This window comes from Aethalodelphis obliquidens, unplaced genomic scaffold, assembly GCF_003676395.1.
Source record: "Aethalodelphis obliquidens isolate GAN/ISIS:26980383/991018 unplaced genomic scaffold, ASM367639v1 scaffold11, whole genome shotgun sequence".
NCBI classification, from domain to species: domain Eukaryota; kingdom Metazoa; phylum Chordata; class Mammalia; order Artiodactyla; family Delphinidae; genus Aethalodelphis; species Aethalodelphis obliquidens.
Window position 1 is genome coordinate 1,894,428 of NW_020837955.1, and position 21,040 is coordinate 1,915,467.

Genomic DNA, 21,040 nt, shown 5'->3' on the forward strand with positions numbered 1-21,040 from the left:
CTGTTGTTTTTGGCCATGCTGTACAGATTGTGGGATCTTATTTCCCTGACCAGGAATCAAACCCATGTCCCCTGCAGTGGAAGCATGGAGCCCTAACCACTGGATTGCCAGGGAAATCCCCAGATTGGCTCTTTATTAAAATATTTATCAGGCTAATATGACTATTTTTTAGCAGTTTCTGTCCCGAAGTAGGGGAACAGCAAAATTTAATTACATGTATCCATAAATTCCCCAATATGATAAAATATGCATAAATAATTTTATAAGAGGCCTAATCTGATAGGTTAAAACATGTAAACGTCTCAATTTTGAATAACATACTCAACTTGGAGTAGTACTAGTCCCCAAAGTGAGCTCAACTTTTGTGAAAAGACTGATTTAATAAATATTTTCAAGAACATAAATTAAGTACAGTTATGGTTTGGTATTTTGGTAACGGGCTGTTGACATCATTAAAAATGGTTATGATTTGACTCAAGGTTCTAGATTAGTTCTTGAATGTGATTCTAACAAATATGTAATCTTACTGTAAAATTCCTCATAGCAAATGAAGCAAATCTTGGAATCCTGTTCCTTAAGAGAATGTATAGAGAGAGCACTAAACTAGCAGTCTACCTGTAGTAAATTTTTTGTCTAAATAAGGTATTTCATGTTACATATGTGTCATTTATATGTTTTCTAGCAAGAACATCTTCACCAGAAATTAAGTTGAGTTCTAAGACTTTGTGTTTGACTAGAATTCTTATCTGTTCACTTAATTGCAGGGGCTGATGGGAGAAAATTAAAGAATTGTATCTAAGATGAGATTACTTCCCAAGTGATAGTTATTTCATAATTTCAATATAATGCTAGTATTTTCCTTTTTATAGGAGTCTCCCGTTTTTTTCATAATGGATTCTGCTTAAGAAAAGATGCTATTGCTGCCAGTATTCAGAAGATTGAGAATATTCTGCAGTGGTTTAAAAGCCAGAAGCAGCTTAACTTTTATGCAAGTTCATTACTGTTTGTTTATGAAGGTTCATCTCAGCCAACTACTGCAAAATTGAATGACAGAACTTTAGCAGAAAAGTTTTTGTCCAAAGGACAGCTCTCAGACACAGATGTACTAGAGTACAATAATAACTTTCATGTGTTAAGTTCCACAGCGAATGGAAAAATAGAGGCTTCAGTGGGCAAAAGCTTGTCCAAAATGTATGCTCGCCACAGAAAAATGTATTCAAAAAAGCATCACAGTCAGACTTCGTTGAAAGTTGAAAATATAGAGCAAGACAATGGGTGGAAAAGCATGTCACAGGAACATTTAAACGGAAACGTACTTTCCCAACTGGAAAAAGTCTTCTACCATCTTCCCACTGGTTGTCAAGAGATTGCGGAAGTAGAAGTGCGAATGATAGACTTTGCTCATGTGTTCCCTAGCAACACAGTAGATGAGGGATATGTTTATGGGCTAAAGCATTTAATTACTGTACTGCAGAGTATTTTAGACAATTGAATCCTTTGCTGCAATCTTTTAAAGGGGTGGGGCAATCATAATGAAGAGCAGCAGTTAATAACTCTGCACTTGTAATGCTGTGTAAAAAATTTGTATTGTGAGTCTACATTTTATTTGTCTTTATACTTTTGGTAGAAGGGTTAACTTTTTTATAATCTTACTCAGGAAAACTAATTATTTGTTCTTTAGAAAACTATAAAGAATAAAGAAACTTAGGAATGTTAAGCAGGGAATGTGGTGGTACGTGACTTAAACATCTATTTGGCTTAAGCAAAATGCAAACCATTATTCAGTCATTACAAGTTTAGTTAGCTTTCTGTAGCCAATTTATTGTGAAATCTCTGTCCACCCATCCTTAACAATGAGCCATATCTAAACTCATTACATTATTAGAACACTTTCAAAAATCTAGAAAGCACAGGTTGATATCCTTAGTATTGCTATGTATGAAGTTATTAAAACTGGAGAAAATTCTACAGAAATAAGTACTGTTTCGGTTTTATATTAAAAGTTCAGACCAGCATATCAAAAGGTTCTTCTTAGAAGTAAAATGGTTTAGAATCATTGTATTCCAAAAGCAGATTTTCACTTTAATTTCCATTTATATACATATTTCAAAATACTTCTTGAAAAAGATCATTGAAATGGACAACAACAACAAAAGTCTTGACATTAAGGGCACTAATAATTAGTCTTGCCAAGGTTAGGGAAGAGAGAAGTTATTTGCAAGGAACAAAATGTTTTTCTTTTAAAATCTTTATGGGAAAATTGGAATTTTACTACATTGTGACAAGTATTATAAACCATATAATACCTTTTACTGCAGCTTCAAAAAGGTGGATGATTGAAACTCTTCTTCTTATTTCTCCTTTAAATAACTTTTGAGAGTTTTTTTCTTTTACAATTCATGTATTTATATGTCCCCATTTAGTTAAGCAGTGGTATGAGTATATGTTGCTAAAAAGTGTTTCTCAGAATTCTAATAAGCAGTGAAGGACAACATCCAGTATTGTGAGTGTTATCAAAAATACTGTGTGTATATTAGTACGTCATACAGAGTTTAGTACATGTCTAAATTCATGCTTCTGTTTCATTCTTACTTAAAACAGTTGTATATCATATTCAAGAGAGAAATTATAATTTAACTTCATGGAAGGGGGGGCAGTACTATTTTTCTTGGAAAAATTAGATTTGTAAGTATTATCTCTGTTTCACATCCACCCCTTTTAAAAAATAACTAGTTATTTGTTATTGGAAACATTCAGAACTTTGAAATTAAATTTGCAAATATGTTAAATGTTTATGTTTTCATTACTTGCACTTTGATTCACTAATAAAACATCTAAGTAGTTAACAGTTCTGCCATATTCCTGGAAATTGTTTTAGACTTGTGAACTGTTAGACTGTTTTCCCCCCAAAATTGCAAATTAAACTTTTAAATTCAAGGGCCTTCTTTTAGTGTGAAGGAAAGCATCACAATTTTATGTTTATCTCACCTTCCCAACCCTCTCTGAGTGTACTTTTGCAAGTATCTGAGCACAAAAAAAAGTAACAGATGCCCTATGGATTCTGTGCTTAGTAAATTTATTAGGCCTGAATACCTTTAAAATTCATATGCATTTGTTATAGCAAAATTTGATTATTTAAAATTTTTTATTTAGAGTCAGTGTAGGTATTTTCCATAAGGACTTCGTATTTTTCTCTGCTGCCTAAATGGGTATTGCCGTAGGTTTTTTTGTGGGGATGAAGTTCAAGTCATAGTTAACAGAAATTTTTTAGTTTTACTTTTTTTGTCCCACAGTGTAGACTTTTGTTGTTGTTGTTATTTGGATAGTGGTTCAATAAATCTTAAGCTCATATAATTTAAACACTATTTTGAATCTTAACAAAACAAGAGACTTTTTTTTTTTGTATGGGGTGGTATCAACCTATATGTACAATGAATTTAATAAATTTAATTATTATCAGATTTTTTGTGCATTTTAGCTCAATAAAGTGTGAATCAGTTCCATATTTTCTTTATCCATATTTGGAAATTTAGTTTTGTATAATCAGTGTCTTACCTTTTTGATACAGTAGATAATGTTTTGTTTTAATAAAACAAGAAACACTTTTATCTTTTGTTCTTCAGGGAAGAGATTCACATTTAATTCTGTTTGTTTACATTTTTTTCACTGTTATCCAATGCCCATTTTATGTTACTTTATAAGTAAGCTTACATGTAACAACAAGCATCTATTTGCGTTATCTACATGTGACTATTTTACTGTCTAGTCCAGTCATTTAACATTATGCTAAAATTTACCACTGTGGGGATGAATGATCACTATTCACCAAGCATATTTAAACATTTAAATGTTCAAGAAATAATAATAAGGATATAGTTTGGGTTAATAGGATTACCGTAGTTTTTTCCCCCTAGGAAATATAAATGATTTTAGTGTATTTCTTATGGAATGCACTCATGAAAAGGACTTTAAGAAATTGTGGATAGTGAATAATACATTTCTCTAATAAAAATTTAAATTGTACAATAGTTTTATAATAAAGTATTTACATTAATTGATATTTTAATATGGATGAAGTTACATAGATTCAAATAAATTAAAATTGATAATAAATGCTAAATATTTTATCTGAATAGTTTTTCAAGAAACAGTTGTGAAAATGTGTGTATTAAATGACTGTAACATGGAGCATGTGGTATTTTCAACTCAGTATTCGTTATTTGTTTTATGTGTCTGGAAATTGTACTTACTATGCCTCTTTACACTACAATTTGCTGTTGTGGGGCTTTAGATTGTGTTCAACTGAATAAGATCTTTTTTTATGATTTTAATTGAGTATAATTTACTATTTTATGATTTCCAAGATGATGTTCTTCATATCTCTATACCGTATACACATCAAATTAATAATGTAACTTGAGAAGGTAGAATTAATTTTCAGAGATATCTCAGTTGCCATTTTCTTGTTTCATGCAACTGGAAACATATTTGTTTCTGGGACTTGGAATATTAAAGATTATGTAGGATGAAAGAAAATGGTAGAACAATGAAAGAATCTTATTTGTGAAATTACAGAAATTTTGTCCACTATTTTAAAGCATTGTCATCAGTTTAGTACTATTTGCTCTTAGTAGTTTGGCATTTGATACTTTAAAACTTGATTTGCTTTAAAAATTGTTTACAATGCTTTGTAATAATCTTCCTTATCCAGTGCCTTTAACCTTGATTTGATATATTTGTAGCCTTGGTTATCCTTCCATTACATCCTGTAATGTCTTCATAGCCTAGACTTCAATTAAAAAAAGTCAATTTGGTCATGTAAAGAGGTTGCAATTGTCTATTCATGCTTTAGGAAAACAAGTCATGTTGTGTATGGAGGCCAGGCATCTTAGTTCATTCAAAAATATAAATGTGACATTTTTAACCCCTGAATATAGTTGTGATGCAATCAGGCAAAGCCCTTACCGTTTCCAGCATTCTCTCTAGATGGGGGTGGGTTGGGGGCTAAATTAAAATAGAGATATGGAGAAATGCTTATTTAAAGATAATAAAGTTAACTAGCATTCAACTTTGTGTAAAGATAAGGCAATAATTGAGTTGAGGTGAAGCAACTAACAATATGTTAAAGAGGTTAAAAATAATACTTTGCAGCATTGTAACCTCTATTTGACATTTGAGTCAGGTAATAATTATAGATAGCATTAGAAGGCCTTAATTTTTCACTTTTGGTGGTAAAGGTACGTTTACTTAGACTGTTCATGTAGAATAGTGTTTTAACATAACATTACTGTGAAAAACATTCCATTACATATTCACAAGCAAATTACTGCACATTTTAAAAATTGTACTTTACAATTTACTGCAAATATTTTAGGGCTCAATCTTCAAATCATTTGTATTTTAAATTTGGCAATGAATATGAAATTACTTTTTTGACTTACAGTATGATTGTATTGTTACTTAAAATGCTTGTTAATATTTTAAGAAGGTTGGAGTCTCCATGTTTCTGGAGTTAATATTTAAATTCTTATTACTTATTTTGATAGTGTTTAGTAAGAGGAAATAGTACTCATGCGATTAAACAAATTAGAATATACTGTAAAGAACATTTTTAATTGTTAAATTTGTCATCACTGAGGTTAAATTTTGGCCTGGTATTCACTTACAATATATATTAACACGTTTAATTATGAAGTGAAATAGTCTTAAGTATGATGTATGATGCACCTGCATATAAATGGATATGGTGTGCACAAAGACACTTTACTGTGGGAATTGAACTGGAAGATATATGAAAGCATGTGAAATTGCACCTAAAATTGTGTGTTATTAGTGACTATGCTAAATTTATTGTACTTGATGAATGAATGTATTTAGTCAAAGTTACTTTGGTTTAAATGTCTAAACAATGTCTTTTTAAAAAACGTGTTTGTAATTTGTACTATTGATGGGGGGGGTTCTTGGACTGCAGGGGTTGTTGTCAATGTGTGATTTGTGTTTTTATTTTATAGAATCATCTAATGTGATATACTGATTTTTATATAAGTGATATTTAGATAATTCTAATTACTGTATATTTGACAGCCTATTAAAATGTTTTGCATTGGAGCTTTTTTCATTAATTGTAGTATGCTAACAAACTCACAGTAGTTTGAAAATAACTTGTTCATTCAACAAATATTTGAGTACATGTTATATACCAAAAACTATAGGGATCATTAGAGATTCAAAGATGATTAAGACGGGATGTTAATGGAAAGAAGCATATGCATTGGAAATGAAAAAAGTATGTAAACTATTTTGTTTGAATATTTATTTTTTCTATCATAGTCTAAAATCTTTGGAATCAATCTAGTAGGAGAAGTAGACTATAGGAGAAACAAGTTGACTTGGCTGTGAAAATATATACTGTAATTTAAAAACACCAGGAATAGGTAAGATATTTTTGTTTGTATTTTACATGAATCAGTTACTTAATTAGTGACCAAGTTTTTTTTTTTTTCCCATTCATTAATTAAAAAGAAAGAGCACAGTCCAATACCTACCTATGCCTTATCAGGCAGTGTATTTGGCCTTTGGAGATTTTAAAAAGTTGAATAAGGGATCTAGTACTTGTCCTCGAGATATGTGCTGTCTGGTAGAAGAAAACCATGTAAATGTGGGAAAAATGTTATTGGGGCTATGTTGTATACTTACCAATATCCAGCAGGGATGGAGAGGGGAATCAGTTTTGAATAGCATGTAAGGAGGTGAACAATTCACAGACTCACAGCAGTTGTGAGTCAGAGCTCTCAGAGGTGGTATGGCGTTACTCTTTTATGCTGCTGCTGTGAACTGTGGGGAGGAGCAGTTCTGTGTGAAGTACACTCCCTCAGTATCCACAGGGGATTAGTTCCAGGGGCCCCCACCTATACCAAGATCCATGGGTGCTCAAGTCCCTCATATAAAATAGCTAGTACAGTCAGCAGTCCATATCCATGGGTTTCAAATCTGCAGATACAGAGGGCCTACTGTATATTTATCTAAAAACTGTATATAAGTGGACTCATCCAGTTGAAACCATTGTTGTTCAAGGGTCAACTGTAGTTTCTTCCTTTTTAAGACAGGCTGCCTAAGGAAGGAAAAAAAAAAAAAAAAAAGACTGGCTGCCTAACTGCTGAAAATAACAGGGAATCCCGTTGCCATAGTCTCCAAGTTAGGGCTAAGTATAGGAACTAAATAAAACCTGAAATGAAATAATAAGTGAAAATAATAGTATAATTAAGAGTGAAAGTAATCACTTGGGGATCTTGTTAAAAATGCAGATTCTGATTCTGCAGGCTTGTGAGGGGTCTATGATGCTCGTGGTTCATGGACCACACTTTGAATAGCAGTGTTTTCTAAAAGATTTTTTGGGGGGTGGAGTGTGTAGTGGAACTTGGATTACTTTGATCCAAGGAACAGAGCTGTTTGAAAGCCAGGAGAGTGCTGAGAAAGAAGTGGGTTTACAATGTGCGAAAATACAGCCAGCAATGGTTCAAGGTAATATGGCCATTCTCAATTGGAAGAAAAGTTCATTAGCTATGCGAGACAGACCATTAAACCTTCCTTTGGTAACAGGTGTTAAGAATTCTGTAGTAATAGACTTGTCATTTTCTATTACTTGTATGTGAATGTTGACTACTTTGCCAACTGAAAGAAATATTTCTGCATATGCTTGTTAATTATGTTGTACTTGCCATCTAACAACATTCTAGAGATGCTTTAGGCATAAATGACATGATACGATTGGTTTAGATACTCTGAAATATTTTAAAGTCAGATCTGTGTGTTTCTAAGAGAAGTTAGTTTAAATTGTTATTAAGTTAATATAATTTGACAAACTACTTTGGGATGGGCACAAAAAAGGTGATGAATGTGGAAGCACCATGTGGACACATGTTAGTCTATGGAAGAATAAAGAGTATCACATACATTTTGAAGAATATAAACTTAAGTTAAATGTATAGGCTTAACTTACAGCTTATAATTCAAATATCCTTGTTTTTTTAAATTTGTAAAGAAACCATAATATCATAACTTTTAGTTTTCATCAGTCTTAACTTCCATTTTTCACTCCCTAGTATGATTGACCCTAATCCATCTAGGTTATGCTTGAGGCAGAGAGGACAGTCTAAGTTATGGTAGCCTGACCACTCTGTCAGCAATTATTTCTGCATAACACCTCAAAATGTAAGTGGCTTAAACAATCAACCATTCTTTATTATTTGTATGAATTTGCGAGTCAGTTGAGTTTTTCTGGGGATCTTGGCTGGACTTAGGTTTCTATCGATAAAATCAACTGGCAGGTCACCTGAGTGGAGGCTAGTGAGGATGGGTTGTGAGCTAGTCTAGTCAGGCTAGCTTAGGTATTTTCTCTTAATGGTAGTAGGGGTCCAAGAGAAGATGCTGAAACATGCTAACAGGTTTCAAGCTTGTTTGAGTCAAGGTTGCTACTATTGCCAAATCCTGAGTCAGTGTGGGAGGATACTACAGAAGGACGTGATGCTGGGAGGCCACAATGCAATCAATAGCATACTCCAATCTCAGGCCAGCTCACACAGGGCACCAGGAAACTGAGTCTTAACATATCATGGTCCATGGTTTCATCAGGAAGCAATATTGAATCAAGTTAGACAATGGATATTTAATTCTGGTGATGAAATCGGGCAGAAGGGCAAGGAGCATATGCAAATTTTAAAATCTCTTTTCTTGTTCCTTTTTTTTTTTATTTCATTGAAGCTTCCACCCATGACCTCCCCTAGGTTGAACCCACTGGGCAGTTTCACAGTGTTGCCATCCTCAATTTATATATATATATATTTTTTAATTTGAATTTTATTTTATTTTTATACATCAGGTTCTTATTAGTTATCTATTTTATACATATTAGTGTATATATGTCAATCCCAATCTCCCAATTCACCCCCCACCACCACTTTCTCCCCTTGGTATCCACACGTTTGTTCTCTACATCTGTGTCTCCACTTCTGCCCTGCAAACTAGTTCATCTGTACCATTTTTCTAGATTTCACATATATGCATTAATATACGATATTTGTTTTTCTCTTTCTGACTTCACTCTGTATGACAGTCTCTAGGTCCATCCACGTCTCTACAAATGACCCAATTTCGTTCCTTTTTATGGCTGAGTAATATTCCATTGTATATGTGTACCACATCTTCTTTATCCATTCATCTGTCGATGGGCATTTAGGTTGCTTCCATGACCTGCCTATTGTAAACAGTGCTGCAATGAACAGTGGGGTGCATGTGTCTTTTTGAATTATGGTTTTCTCTGGGTATATGCCCAGTAGTGGGATTGCTGGGTCATAGGGTAATTCTATTTTTAGTTTTTTAAGGAACCTCCATACTGTTCTCCATAGTGGCTGTATCAATTTACATTTCTACCAACAATGCAAGAGGGTTCCCTTTTCTCCACACCCCCTCCAGCATTTGTTGTTTGTAGATTTTCTGATGACATCCTCAATTTATATTACTATGTTGTTATAATTTGGGGAGTGGTTTGGTATCCTCAGCAATCTTGTGTTATTCATGAATTTCCTTGGTAATAGCTTGAATGTCAGTTGATTTTCTTCCAATTGTGTGCAAACTCTTCTGTTTCTATGCAAAAATAATGCAAAAAAGTACTTTCTATTACATATTATAGACACCAGTTCACCAGTTGATATTAAAACTATTTTTTAAAATTGAACTAGTAGTTTTGGTTCAGTTTTTAGGTACAGAGGCTGTTTAATTCTAAAATAGTATTTGAACTTGAATGTGCTGTTTTATTGTCTGTTTAGCTGGACTTTAGTTTCCCTAAGTCAGAATTTCACATCAATTCATTCATTGTCATTTTCTCCCTACTGTTTTTTTTTCCCTGTTATTATGTAATACAACAGCAAGGGTGAAAATTCTTAGAATGAATGTCTGTTTACTTCCTTATTTCCCTTTCCTGTGCATTTCCTATTCATTTTCCCTGGAGGAGATACCATTATGGTTCTTACCCTTTAAATTTGTTCTGAATATATTTCTTGGAGAAAATAAAATTAATGCCTTTTTAAAAGAATGACACATTAGTGTCATTCTTAACATATCTAAAGCAGTCAGTGGGTTTATCCCTAATTTCTAGTTTCTAGGTCTATGATAATTCTGTATAACCTTAAGTGGGATGATTAATCAGACTTGTGCTCAGTAACTACGCAAATATATGCTATGTAGCTTTTCCTGGCTGTTTAATTTTTATTTTTTATAGCTTTTGTAGAGACCTTGCTTTTACAAAGGGTTCAAGTATCTCACTCTTTGAAATATGATTTTTGTATTACACCATAAATAGCAGATAACATATCAGAAGCTTCCACACAACAAATCTACAAATAACTTCAAGTATCACAATGTTCTCAAACTATTTATAGTAATTCTTCCAAAAGGCTTTGTAAAGTTTCTTTCATTTACAGAAGAAGATATTGATGGTACATGGCAACTGTTTTTGTTCCCCCACATCTAAATAAGCTTAGACCAGGAGGTACTACGTGTTCTGTAGTCATTTCCAGAATCATTGTTATTTCTGCCTCTTTCCTTGAACAAAACAGAAAAAATATCTATAATCAAATCAAATGCTGAAAATATCATCCAAATTCAAAATGTGGGTTTATGGGCTCTTACTCTTTTTTTTAAATTGAAATATGATTGACATACAACATTATATTAGTTTCAGGTGTATAGCATAATGATTTGTATATGCATATATTTTGAAGTGATCATCACAATAAGTTTAGTTAGTATCCCTCACCACACATAATTACACAATTATTTTCTGTGTATGATGAGAACTTTTTATAATCTACTCTCAGGCAATACTTATTTCAAATATCCAATGCATATAGTATTATCAACTATAGTTGCCATGCTGTACATTACATCCCCATGAATGACTTATTTTATGACTGGAAGTTTGTACTTTTTGACCCCCTTCAGCCATTTTGCGCCCCTGACCCACCACCTCTGACAATCACCAATCTGTTCTCTGTGTCTATGAGGTCTTTTTTTTTTTTTTTAATTCCACATATAAGTAAGATCAGGTGGTATTTGTTTTCTCTGTCTGACTTATTTCACTCAACATAATGCCTTCAAGGTCCATTATGGGCAACATGCAGATACTCTGCATGTTAAAGAAGATGTTGAAAGCCAGAACTAAATATTGGATCATTTCTATTTGAGACTACTACATAACACAGGAAAAGAGTTTAAATATATACTTAATTACATTGGTTCAGATTATAGAAATGAATTAAAAATGTTAACTTGTAGCTAAGCAGAGAGCTTTCTTATGAATATACAAAGTATATGAATGCTCTCAAGATATGCCATGTATAGAAATGTTTATTTTCGCTTTTTTTCCCCTTTTTACCATTTTATTGAGGTACAATTCAAGCCGTTTTAGTAAATTTGTGATTTAAATTTCTGAGCCATCACCACAATCCAGTTTTAGAACTTTTTAATCGCCCCTCAGATTTCCCTCAAGCTCATTGGACTCTTTTCACTGTTCTTAATGAGACAGAGGAAACACACACACACACACACACACACACACACACACACACACACACACACACACACACACACACACACACACACACACAGGAAACACACACACACACACACACACACACACACACACCCATCTTAAAGGGAAAAGAAAAATCAGCAAGTACCACCTAGTGGTGTGTAAGTAGATAGCAAGTTGTTATTCGAGTTCTTGAAATCCTCAGATTCACGTTTCCTTGTTTTCTTCTATGGGATCACTAAATCAGCTAAAAATATTTATGGTTTATAATTTAAAGTCACCTTAAAAATTTCTACGATTATCTAAAACCCTTACTAGATAAATTTTTTAAAGTTTAATTTAAAAAATTAATGACATTCTTTCTTCAAGTGAGAGTTTAATTGGAGCCTCAATATGTTTAGCTGATAAATGCTTAACAAATTTGATTGAAGCAGGGATGGGGGGCCACTTGTTCCCCCACTTGCTGAAATTAACTTTATAAAGAAAAGACTGGAGAAATACACAAAAAATAGAAAGAATAGTTACCTTTGGGTATTGGAAAATGAGTGAATTTTTCCTTTTGGTTTTATTTTTCTCTTGAATATGTATTTATAATTGAAAAACTTTATTTTTAAAGGTGAACATCGAATTTCAAAATATTGCAAAAATGTTCAGCAAAATCCGTGAAAGATAGTAATTTTCCATGACTATACCCCATCTGGATTCTTCCCTCTTGGTGGCAGTAAGTACATCACTCATAGCATAAGATTGAAGGCAGTGGCTAACTGAAGGGGCTCCTGCCCCAGCCTCACAGTCTGACTCTGTCGCTGGGAATTCCACCTGTTACCTGACTTCATTGGTGCTCAATGTCCCAAGGTTAATTAAATGCTGCTCTACAGTGTAACATTCATATGGTGAAATGCACGTGATTCTGATAGCATTCCTAGAAAACAGTGCTTTAGTACAGAAAAATTATTCAGAGAAACAATAATTTCAATTATCTAATTAGAGACATCAAATTGAATAATAATAATGAATACCTAATATAGATTCCAGTTCTGACTCTGATTCTTACTATCTGTGTGGCCTTGGGCAAGCCACTTGACCTCCTTTTGTTGAATTTATTTCTCATCTATAAGCTGGAGATAATAACCTACCTTATAGGGTTCTTAAGGTATTAGTTAGGTGAAATAATACATGTATACCATATATTAAGAACACAATAAATGTTAGATATTGTTACTATTATTTTACTATTAGTATTATTTTCTTAGAGTGGTGTGTGAGAGATCTGGCTTAACCTGTGACTGTAGAGGAAATCTGATCACAGCAGTCCCATAGGTGTAGATAGAAAACTAAAAGTATGGAAAGGTAGGATTCAGGTGCTGTCCTTGGTTCTGAAACCACCATCACTCAGCACGGCAGGATTGTTGTGAAACCTTAGGATACTGGTGATTCCTAAGTGAAGGGAAATGTACACATACACACACATGGAGAGCGAGAGGGAGAGGATGAGGGAGAGCAGAGCATAGCTCCTGAGAATTTACCAGGATGTTTGGTGGGCAAAAGTGCTTGATGTTTTCAAATTACATTGCTTGCTATCATCAAGACAGAAACAAGCAAACAAATCCCTTGCTTTTGGCAGAGAGCTTTGGGCGTGTATCTGGGGGAAGTTTATATATTTCTTCCCTCATTGCTGTATTTCCTTATCACAGTAACTAATCACCTTGAGATTAGTATCTAATCACTAAGCTGCAAGTTCCCCGAGGGCAGGGACTGGGTCTTGTGCACCCTTGTGAGGACAAAGAATAATGCCTGTTTCTTAGTCAGCTCGAGCTGCCTTAACAAAATATGGTAAACCAACTGGCTTAAACAAAAAGAATTTATTTCTCACAGCTCTGGAGGCTAGAACTGTGAGATCATGGTGTCAGCAGGTTGGCCTTCCTGCTGTGTCCTGATATGGTAGAAAAAGAAAGAGAGAGGGACAGAGAGAGATTTCTTATAATGGCACAAATCCCATCCCACCTACCCTTATGACCTCATCTAACCCTAATTACCTCCCAAAGGCCCCATCTCCAAACACCATCATATTGAGGATTAGAGCTTCAAAATATGAATTTTGGGGACAAAAACATTCAGTCCATAACAGCCCGGAAAGTGGGAAGCACACAGCGCCTGTCGTACTGAAGGCCCTCAAGAAACTGTAGTTATATATAAAAGGGAAGCTGCAACCTGAGCCTCAGTGTTTTGGTTTCACTGTATAATTCTTTTCCATGTTACAGATCACATAAGATGAACTGGGTAGTGGCACATACAACTTTGTCATTGTCTTTGTTTCCTTAGCCACATGCACCTGCTTAGCATAGAAGATGTTCACATTGACTGTGCTGGAAGAGGCGGGGGCGGGGTGCTGGAGATGTGAAACACATCAGGATGGAGCCTTAGTGCCGGAAAAGGCCCTAGCTACACTCAGCGGAACATTGTTGGTTGGAGCCTATATGGACTGCATTCTAAAGGTAGTTTAATGTAGCCTGCAGTCATAGCTAAGACTTACATAGCAGTTATTATGTGCCAGCTCTTCTAAGCACTTACATATGTTGACTCATTTTAATTATTACAAAAACCCTAAGGTATTAAAAGTATTATTATTGCAATTTGACAGATGAGGAAACTGAGGCAAAAATATGTAAAGGACCTTGACTAAGGTCACACAGTGAGTGCCACAGGGGAGGTTTGAATTCAGGCAGTCTAGCACTAGTGCGCATAATCACCATGATATAGTATCTTCCCTGAAATTTGAGCAACATACTAAAATTACACCTTTTCCTCTTGGGTTTAGTCCCTCGGCATATACTCATCTTCTTACTGTTAATATTCAAAGACTGTGAGGAGTGGTGGAAGGAAAGACTGGGGATGGGCATTGAGAAGTGACTTCCTTTGGCAAAGGGATTCACTCATATAAAGGAATTACAGTGTCTTTAAGAAGGTGGGGGCCAGCCTCATCAGGCAGGGGCAGAGAGGCTGGTTCAATTGTCTGAGAAGGTTCATTTGGGGGTGGGATGTTGGAGGCTTAGAGTAGTCCAAATCTTCTAAAACCTGCCATATATGCTTAGTCAGATTCTTGGTATCCCACTCCTTTATGACCAATGCTGTAACTGCCACGTAAGAAATCATGAAACTGTCAACTCAGCAACCTGAAGGAGTTTGGTTCCCAGCTATCTTCTCAGCCTTGGTTCTAAGTAATAACAGTCTCTAGTTGATCCTGGTCCAAAGAATTTAAGGATTTGAACTTCTCTTTGTTTAAACTTTCTGGTTTTGTTAGAAGCATCCACCCCACAATTTTGGATTCCTCATGGTCTTCATACTATTCTATGGCCAGAGAGCAGTTCAGTTCAGTTCCTCTAAACCTCCCTCAAAAGTCAATTCATTCCAAATGATACCAAGAATTAGTTTAATTAGGTGATTCACCACAGCATGCTATGAGTTGCTAAAGTTTCATTTCTAAGCATTAACATGGTTTTCACTGCCTTCAGGCCAAATAACTAATGCCAGATTTTCCCATTTCCCTGAGGGTCTATTGCCTGCAACTAGCTCCTGATGATGTAATATGTTAGGAAACTAACCCATCTGGATTAGTTTCCTAAGGCTGCTGTAACAAATTAGGAACTGGGTGGCTTAAAAAAACAGATATTTACTCTCTCACAGTTCTGGAGGCTAGAAGTCTGAAATCAAGGTGTTTGGCAGGGCCATGCTTCTACTAAAGGCTCATGGAATCCTTCCTTGCCCTTTTCCAGGTTCTGGTAGTTGCTGGGCCACGGCATTCTTTGGCTTGTAGCTTTGTGACTCCAATCTCTGCCCCTTTCTTCACATGGCTTTTCCTGCCTATGTATGTCTGTGTCTCTGTGTCTCCAAATTTCCCTCTCCTTATAAGGACAGGAGTCATTGGATTTAGGGCCCACCATAATCCATATGACCTCATTTTAACTTGATTACTTCTACAAAGAACCTATTTCCAAGTAAGGTCACATACACAGGTACTAGGAGTTAGGACTTGAAACTCTGTCTCTGTCTCTCTCTGTCTCTCTGGGTCTCTCAGCTGTTTAATGGTTTAACGTTTACTTTTAAATCAAATTATACATTAACAGTGTATGGAAAAACCTACAGTTTTTTTCCACCTGTGTAGGGAAAAACTCAGTTCTTCCCTACTGTGTCTCTCTTTTTTCCTGTGTTTCTTTCCTCTGTGTCTGCTTTACCTTCACAGAGAGCATTTCACGTCTAGTCACCAAAGGTGTGGAAGAAACACACATTGCTTGTTGGTGTGGGGAAATGTGTTTTCCTCACGCCAACAAGCAATTATTGGATACCAACAGAATGTCCAAGAATTCAGCTCAATTCTGACACTATCTACCTAGAGATAGTATTAGATTTCATAGGTTAAGGGCTCAGTCCCACAAGGATGAATGTTCCTCCTCACCTGCCTTCAGATGCTTCTGACCAACCAGCTATAGACTGGAGGCTCCAATGACTCCCTCCTTGAGTTCAATTAATTTGCTAGAGCAGCTCACAGAACTCAGGGAAATGCTTACATACATTTACCAGTTTACGAAGTGATATGATAAAGGATATAGATGAACATCCAGATGGAAGAGATGCATAGGGCAAGGTATGTGGGAAGTGGCATGGAGCTTCCATGCTCTCTCAGAGCACCTACACATGCTCCCAGCCTGGAAGTTCCCTGAACCCCTGCTATTGGGACGTTATGGCAGTTTCCTCACATTGGCATGATCAATTATTAATTCCACTCCCAGCTGCTCTCCTCTCTGGAGCTTGTGGGGCGGGGCCGAAAATCCCAAGCTTCTAATCATGGTTTAGTCTTTCTGGTGACCAGCCCCCACTGAGGACCCCACCCAGAGTCACATCCTTAGGACAAGAGATGCTCCTAGTGTTCTCATCACTTAGGAAATTAAAGAGTTTTACTAGCTCTGTGCCAGGAACTGGGGGCTAGACCAATATATATATATTTTCTATAATCTCACACACATAAAGTGCTAAATCATTCTGGAAATCTCACTTTTTTTTAAAAGCCCTTGTATACCCTCCATCCCATTTCTTTTTCTCACAGAAGACCCTTGGGTCACAGAAAGCTGCTTTAAAAATTTTTTTAGTTTTCATTTCCTGAACACTGCTTGTGTTTCAGCTCCCTCAGAAGTCTTGCCCTCTTTGTGAGGCCTGATGAGCATTCCTTTTTGTGGGACATAATTCAGCTCACAACACCGTATTTGCCCAACATTGGTGTTTATAGCTCCTCTTAATCATTTTCCATTTTTGCATATCTTGTACCTGCACGTTCCTGCCAAACCTCTCCCAAGACTTGACTTCTGAAGTAGGCGTGAGGACCAGTGATGGGAAATGCCTCTGCGCAAACACATTTCAGAACTCAGGACACAGGAAAATGTATGTGTCACGTAAAAGAAGCTGATTTCCACTGGCTACAATTAGATCCATGCCTAGGGTATCACGAATTCCTTACCTGGTACTGGGCACTGACTGGTAGGCAGCTAGTGGTACCCCCAGTAAAGAGACAGTGGTGCCACTTCCTACATTCTTCTCCCTTTTATGTACTTTTTTGGAACAAATGTAAATGTTAGATGGATTTTAGTTGTGTATCTACATTTCTTTGAGTGATATGGGAGACAGCAGAGAAGAGATAAAATAAAAAGTGGTATTTCATCCGTGTTCAGTCAATGGAGTGAGATCTTTGGTTCTGCTGAACTTTGATGTAATTACAGTGATCTTGAACTCTAGTACTGGCACCTTGCTTTGTATCACAACCCTCCATCTCTTGGTTTTTACTTTTCTCCCCATTCATTCTCATTTTCCTGCTTGCTTCTATCATGAGCCATAGATGCCAATAGGTCTCTTGAGTCTTTCTGTGTGTGACAGAATCTTAAGATTTTGCCTTGAAGCTTGGAACCTAAAATGTTTCTATGTAAAGAAATTAGGCTTTTATAAATTGATAAGCCTTGGCTATCTTTTTTCTTGGGAAATAACTGGAAGGGGTTGGTGAGAAGAAATTATGGCTTTTCAAATTAATTGGGAGGAGTCAGTTATTCCAAAGAAAATATTCTGCTCTGTATTCAATTAAACAACTAACTGATTTGTCAAATGCCCATTCATTTAACAGAGATACAAAAGAGATATTAAAAGTTCTTGTCATATTCAGACTATACTACAAAGCTACAGTAATCAAGACAGTATGGTACTGGCACAAAAACAGAAATATAGATCAATGGAACAGGATAGAAAGCCCAGAGATAAACCCACGCATATATGGTCACCTTATCTTTGATAAAGGAGTCAAGAATATACAATGGAGAAAAGACAGCCTCTTCAGTAAGTGGTGCTGGGAAAACTGGACAGCTACATGTAAAAGAATGAAATTAGAACACTCCCTAACACCATACAAAAAAATAAACTCAAAATGGATTAAAGACCTAAGTGTAAGGCCAGACACTATAAAACTCTTAGAGGAAAACATAGGCAGAACACTCTATGACATACATCACAGCAAGATCCTTTTTGACCCACCTCCTAGAGAAATGGAAATAAAAACAAAAATAAACAAATGGGACCTAATGAAACTTCAGAGCTTTTGCACAGCAAAGGAAACCATAAACAAGACGAAAAGACAGCCCTCAGAATGGGAAAAAATATTTGCAAATGAAGCAACTGACAAAGGATTAATCTCCAAAATTTATAAGCAGCTCATGCAGCTCAATATCAAAAAAACAAACAACCCAATCCAAAAATGGGCAGAAGACCTAAATAGACATTTCTCCAAAGAAGATACACAGATTGCCAACAAATACATGAAAGGATGCTCAACATCACTAATCATTAGAGAAATGGAAATCAAAACTACAATGAGGTATCACCTCACACCAGTAAGAATGGCCATCATCAAAAAATCTACAAACAATAAATGCTGGAGAGGGTGTGGAGAAAAGGGAACCCTCTTGCACTGTTGGTGGGAATGTAAATTGATACAGCCACTTTGGAGAACAGTATGGAGGTTCCTTAAAAAGCTAAAACTAAAACTACTATACAACCCAGCAATCCCACTACTGGGCATATACCCTGAGAAAACCATAATTCAAAAAGAGTCATGTACCACAATGTTCATTGCAGCTCTATTTACAATAGCCAGGACATGGAAGCAACCTAAGTGTCCGTCAACAGATGAATGGATAAAGAAGATGTGGCACATATATACAATGGAATATTACTCAGCCATAAAAAGAAACGAAATTGAGTTATTTGTAATGAGGTGGATGGACCTAGAGTCTGTCATACACAGTGAAGTAAGTCAGAAAGAGAAAAACAAATAGTGTATGCTAACACATATATATGGAATCTAAAAAAAAAAGGTTCTGAAGAACCTAGGGGCAGGACAGGAATAAAGACACAGATGTAGAGAATGGACTTGAGGACACAGGGAGGGGGAAAGGTAAGCTGGGACGAAGTGAGAGAGTGGCATGGACATATATACACTACCAAATGTAAAATAGATAGCTAGTGGGAAGCAGCCACATAGCATAGGGGGATCAGTTCAGTGCTTTGTGACCACCTAGAGGGGTGGGATAGGGAGGGTGGGAGGGAGACGCAGGAGGGAGGAGATATGGGGATATATGTATATGTATAGCTGATTCACTTTGTTATACAGCAGAAACTAACACACCATTGTAAAGCAATTATACTCCAATAAAGATGTTAAAAAAATTAGCATGCAAGGAGTTTTATACTTTTTTTTCAGGGTGAAAAGACTTGAAAAGATAAAAACATTAGTGAATTATGGAATATCATAAACAGAAATGCAAAATAGCCTGATTTTAACTATATGTCGTTGACTGCCATCAATCCCCAGGGTTTGAACTAGCTGTCAGTTCCACTTTATAAGACCACAGATAGCATTAATTCATACATTCCATGAAAGGCACATGCTTAAAAACTCCAAGTAATTAAATACTGGACTAAAAAAAGTTAAGAGTTTCCTAGAGGAAGCTCTATACTTTTTTTTCTTTCTAAAGCCACTTTTGGCATGTTTTTGAAATCCAAATCTGAGCAGCAAAGACTTTTTTACAACTAAATGAATTATCTGACACCATCACAAGGGAGCTGGATCCCTCATAGAAGTCCAAGAGTTAAAAAAAATTTCACTTAAGCGTGTTACCTGTGACAGAGCATGCCAGCTCTCTACTCAGTATCCATTCTCTGATTCTTCAACAGTAATAGAAACCCCAGTTAACATGTTGGTACATGGAAGTCTTACAATAAAGTATACGTATCCCAGACCTTCAGAAAGCTCTGAGGTGTCATGTATAGTCATGTGACAAAATTCTGGTCTGTGGGTTGTGAGTTGTGGTCATGTGTGCATCTTTCAGGCCATGTGCTTTTATTTATTTTTAAAATTTTGGCATTATTCTGGTTTAATTAAATAAGATAATTTGGGAATCATTAATGACGTTATCAACTGTCTACATCATCACCATACTTGGAGGAGTAGCATAATTCTAGAAACTATCACATAATTATATTAAATTTCACAAGTGTTTTCTGTATTTATACTTTGAAAATGTTGTTTAAAAATGTGGTCTTCTTACTCTACTATGTGCATACAAAGATCTGCTGTCCTATTTGATTTTTATTTCTCATAAAAATGAAACTGAATTGTGTAAGCTACTATGTTTTCTTTCTTTTTTTCCCCCTTGTTGGTTATTTATTTTAAATATAGCATTGTGTACATGTCAATCCCAAACTCCCTAACTATCCCTCTCCCACCACCCTTCCCCCCTGGTAACCATAAATTCGTTCTCTAAGTCTGTGAGTCTCTTTCTGTTTTGTAAATAAGTTCATTTGTATCTTTTTTTTTTAATTCCACATATAAGCGATATAATGTGATACTTCTCTTTCTTTGTCTGACTTACTTCACTCAGTATGACAATCTTTAGGGAAGGGATTTCCCATGGACTATGCAGATGTGTGTAACAAACCAGCCTTGTATCTCATTGTTTTCATTTGCTTATCTCTGAATATTAATGAGGCTGAGAGTCTTTTTTCATACACTTATTAGTCATTCAAGCACAGCATTTAACTCAATGAATTGGAAAAGGGTAACTAAGCACATGCATAGAGGTAAGAAGAAAAGAAGTAATAAAGATTTCTATTTTTAGCCTTAATTTCTGAGTGCATATAGAACAATCAATTTCCTTCTAAGTACTGCCTTAGCTATGTCAAACAATTTTTTACATGAGTGATGTTTCGTTTATAATCAGTTCTAAGTAGATCTTCATTTCCTTTGGGTGTTTTTTTTTTTTTTTTTTTTACCCCATGCGGTGCTTGGTCTTTTTATGTTATTTAGTTCCCAAACATTTGAAATGTCTTAATCGCTATATTTTTGGCATTAATTTCTAACTT

The 21,040-nt window shown here is 35.5% G+C and overlaps 1 protein-coding gene across 7 annotated transcripts in view; it reads left to right on the top strand.

The window, feature by feature from the left end:
• Positions 1-6,108, top strand: part of IPMK (inositol polyphosphate multikinase) — a 41,963-nt gene extending 35,855 nt beyond the window's left edge. For all 7 annotated transcript variants that reach the window (XM_027111872.1, XM_027111871.1, XM_027111875.1 and 4 more), the window contains one exon: positions 870-6,108. In XM_027111872.1, the coding sequence (XP_026967673.1) occupies positions 870-1,492 (623 nt within the window). In that variant the 3' untranslated portion in view covers positions 1,493-6,108. The remainder of the gene's footprint in view (positions 1-869) is intronic.
• The last annotated feature ends 14,932 nt before the right edge of the window (positions 6,109-21,040 follow it).